The sequence below is a fragment of the Octopus bimaculoides genome, chromosome 1, assembly GCF_001194135.2.
Source record: "Octopus bimaculoides isolate UCB-OBI-ISO-001 chromosome 1, ASM119413v2, whole genome shotgun sequence".
In the NCBI taxonomy this organism is placed as follows: domain Eukaryota; kingdom Metazoa; phylum Mollusca; class Cephalopoda; order Octopoda; family Octopodidae; genus Octopus; species Octopus bimaculoides.
Genome location: NC_068981.1, coordinates 112,906,803 through 112,911,361, shown reverse-complemented (window position 1 = coordinate 112,911,361; position 4,559 = coordinate 112,906,803). Strand labels below are relative to the sequence as shown.

General features: G+C 31.5%; 1 protein-coding gene across 3 annotated transcripts in view; it reads right to left on the bottom strand.

Moving 5' to 3' along the window:
• LOC106876453 (dynein beta chain, ciliary) overlaps nt 1-4,559 on the bottom strand; it is a 628,322-nt gene that overhangs the window by 465,542 nt on the left and 158,221 nt on the right. For all 3 annotated transcript variants that reach the window (XM_052969374.1, XM_052969385.1, XM_052969379.1), the window contains exon 17: nt 1,910-2,134. In XM_052969374.1, coding sequence (XP_052825334.1) covers nt 1,910-2,134 — 225 coding nt within the window. The remainder of the gene's footprint in view (nt 1-1,909; nt 2,135-4,559) is intronic.

The window sequence follows — 4,559 nt, the reverse complement described above, 5'->3', positions numbered from 1 at the left end:
GAGAGAGAGAGAGAGAGAGAGAGAGAGAGAGAGAGAGAGAGAGAGAGAGAGAGAGAGAGAGAGAGAGAGAGGGGAGAGAATGATGACAGCAATGATGACAGTGATATGTTTGTGTGACATGAAACATTGTTTTCTTCTTTCCTCAGTCTCTCATTACTCTTTCTCTTTCTCTCTCTCAATCTGGAATATTATTCAGTGAGAAGAGTGAGATAGAAAATGAAAGACACACATGAAGGAAGAAAGCTATAAATAGAGAGAAATGGATGATGATGATGCAGATAATAGCAGCAGTACATTTGTGTAACAGCAATCTCAGTTTTTCTTTTTCCTGTCTCTATAAAAGTGCATTAGAGAGAAATAAATGAGAGAGACATCTGAAGTGAGACATAACAAGAGAGAGAGAGGATGGAGTATTACGCAAGTAATGGCAGTGATTTGAAAACTGGATAACTCTCATACACATAAAGATCTTGTTGCAAAACCCTTCTTGGATGAACTATGAATTCAATTTTGGAAGGTGTACACTGTAGATTCCCTTTGTTTTTCATTCAAGTGGATTCCAGGGTGTTTGAATTCAAAAGGAGAACTGAGATCTATTTCAGCTCAAACAATTTCACTTAGCCAATACTGTCTCGAGCGCAAAATTCTTTTGCATAAGTGAATTTCCCTTCATTATTTAAAGAGCACAGTATATAGATCTATATTCACAGCAAATGCAAATAACATACTAACATATCTTAACACAATGTTGGTTTCTAAATTCCTAACAATAAGTATGTTTAAAGGGAATCCAGGAGCCAGTTAGTTATCCATCTATCAACATATACTTGTTGATATATATTTAGGTATGGCTAATTGAAACTGAAGAGCAAACAAATTCAACAAAACATTTAGTTGCAAGTGAGTCATTTCTAAGTAACTTCATTGTGGTCATAACTCTAGTTAGAGTGTCATATGAACTTCACCAGGAAAAACTCATCTGTTTTACAATCCAATTAATCCACTGACAAATTTTCATTATCAATCAAAAAACTTTTCAGTTTATTAAAAGATATTGCTTTTATCAGTTAATTACTGAACTGTTAAAAGCAATTACATAGATTCCTGTTTATAGGCATTGGCAATTAAAAAACAGGTGATTTAGCATATTAGTTTCCATTTACTAACAAAGGTGTATCAATCTGTGTGTGTGTGTGTACACACTCTCTACATAGTGTTAAAATTAACTCCAAAATATTTGAACATAGAGATGCAACAGAAAATCTAACTTGGCTGACTAATTAAGCTATCATAAAAACATAACCAGAAACACTGTATAACTAAAATCATCGGAGTAATGATGCATAAAATATGAAGAAAACTATCTTTGCTAACTACATATCTATACTAAATTAAGAAGTTAAATGAATGTTAACTGTCTCATGGGTCAATTAGATAATATATTGGTTTCAAATTTTGGCACAGTTCCGGGGAAAGGACTAAGTTGGTTACAACGACTCCAGAGCTCAACTGGTACTTATCTTATCAACCCCAAAACAATGAAAGAGTCAATAAGATAATATATTAATCTCTTAGAATATGGATTATCAATCAATATATATATATATATATATATATATATATATATATATATATTCTGTCATCAGTGTTCTTAACTCTTATTGCTTCAATTTTTTTTTGTTTTTGATAGGGTAGCATTGTACAGGTATAACCAAAAAATTGAATAAAGTAAATTATAGAATTAAACCAAATTATATTTCTTAGTTAAAACTTGCCAAGACTTTACTATGCTCTATTAGCAATAAATAATAGAACTTCTTTTGAGTTCAAATCTAATAGATGTATGCACAATTCTCAAAACAAATCCCAAGATAACAGTAAGCACAACTGATGCCGGAAAAGAATTTACCTTAAAATCAACATTAATTCTATCAAATCTTTCACAATCCTCTGGTAATTGGCGACGAATATCTTCAGATTCCGTAAAGATGCTCTCAAGATGAGACCAGGTTCGCTGCACTTCCATCCAAATGTGAATTATTTGATCAGTGTTTGATAATTTCTTCTGCCAGTTTGATACTTCAGTTTGGAAGAAATCAATATATTTTGAAGTTAACATATTCTGCAACTGAGCCTAAACAAGAAAATTAATTGAAGTTGGATTACTAAATAATAATGTTCTTGAGAAACATTCACATGATAGTGAAAAATGTTAACAGAATAGTAAAATAATTCTTACACTGATTTACAGGAGGAAAATGAATTAGAAATAAAGAACTCAGTTAGTAATCAAATTGTTGTATGAAGATCATCATAATTCTGCATAAATATTTTATTCCAAACAAAATAATGATGATACTTGCATTAATTACAACAGAAACACAAAATTTTTACTTCTTTAAATATTATTTACATTTCAGTAACTGACTGCAAAAAGAGGTAACACATACACACACATCATTATGCATAAGTGGTATATGATGTCGACAACACACAGGTATAAATAAAACACCTCTTCATGTAAAACCCATACATGCTTAGAAACAGATGCATAAAGAACTCCATATTGTTGCTGAAATACATCTGGCATCTAGGAGGCAGTGATATCAACAACTCAACACAAATGAATGAGGTATAAGATGTAACCTGTGTATGACTGAAAATAAAACATCCTTGCCATAACTTGTCAAGACTGAATTAAACATTGCTATGTTCTGAATAGTAAAACTTCTTTTGAGTTCAAATCTAATAAGTGTATACACAATTCTCAAACCAATGCCAAAATAGCAACAAGCTCAACTGATGCTTGAAAAAATTCAACATAAAGTCAATACTGATCTATCAAATCTTTCACGATTTCCTGACATCATTTCCTCTTCAATGCACCAAAGGGATAATGTAATGGATCATAGGATCTATGTAATTCATTGATTTTCCTTACAGTATTATTTTTATAAGTAAAAATTATGTTTCGTTGAGGACATTCTGTTCCAACCATTACTAAACCAATATTGTTAGATACTTGGTCATTGTACCTTTGTGCATGCTCACCAGCTGGTCTCTATCTGCACAAATTGACAATTTAAGATTAGGTTTGTTAACCAAAGATGCCATAGTTTTAATTTGTCCAATATTAAGCTCATTATTTTCCAAAAGTATCTCTTGAATATCTCTTGTAATGTGTAACATTGTCGCAGGAAATCTATTATTTCTGATGTTAATTTGGTCATTCAAATCATCAATAAAATTAACTTGTGCATATTTAGGAATATTTTCATCTGTATTATAAAATGAATTTATTCTATGGTAAATTTGACTTTGTATTTTGAAAACTGGCATGAATCCCACTAGAGATATTGATTCACCAATCCAAAGGATGTCATTGAAAACAATTCATTATATTATTTTAACAATTTAAAAAAAGTTTTTGGAATCCCAATTTTCCCCCAAGCATTAATTCATTTAAAGGTTCAGGTTGTCGTTCAATCAAATTTAATCTAACTTTACCATTTGAACAACATAATTCTTTAGGTTCATCCTGAAATAGTTTTGCACACCAATGCTTACAAACTACTGACATTGTTCCTAAATTTGATAGATTATCATAATTTTTAGTTGGATCATAATCGAATGTTGCATTTGTAAATGATTTAACAGAAGTACATTGTTCAGCATATCTTAGTCTTTCCTCCATGGTGTGACAATTTCTTGCCACCATGCGCAAAATTCTAATTTCCTCTCTTATTATTTCTAGTGTCAAATTTTCTCTCAACACTTGGTGTTGAGAGGACAACACTGTGTTCTTTTAATTGAGAGTCTTTCCTATCTTCGTCTTTGATACTCTTGATTTCTTGCTCTCTGAAATTCTCTCTTCTTCACTCATTTCATTTCCCTTTTGGCGTTTTCTTGCTGAGGCATTTAAAATTTTCTTTGTACCGTTATTTATTACACTTATATTATTGTTGTTGCTTAAGCTATTAGTTATGACATTTAACTTTGGTTGGTTCTTACTTGAGTAATAATTTCTTGCTTCTCCATAGGCTGAGAATTTCTTGCCACAATGTGTGAAATTGTAATTTCCTCTCATATTTCTAGTGTTGAATTTTCTCTCAACACTTGGTGGGCCAATCTGTGTTCTCTAATTTCATTCCTTCCTTGAAATAAGAGTCTTTCTCATTTTCATCTTTGATACTCTTGATTTCTTGCTCTCTGAAATTCTCTCTTTTCTTCATCCATTTCATTTCTTTTTTGGGATTTTCTTGCTGAGGTATTTAAAATTTTCCTTGCATCATCATTAATTACACTTATATTATTGTTTAAATTATTAGTTGCATTATTCAAGTTCTGGTTAGTAATGATGAAAGGGTTATCAATATTATGAGGAGTGGCTGTGTGGTAAGTAGCTTGATTACCAATCACATGGTTCCAGGTTCAGTCCCACTGCGTGGCACCTTCGGCAAGTGTCTTCTACTATAGCTTTGGGCTGACCAAAGCCTTGTAAGTGGATTGGTAGATGGAAACTGAAAGAAGTCCGTCATATATATATATATATATATATA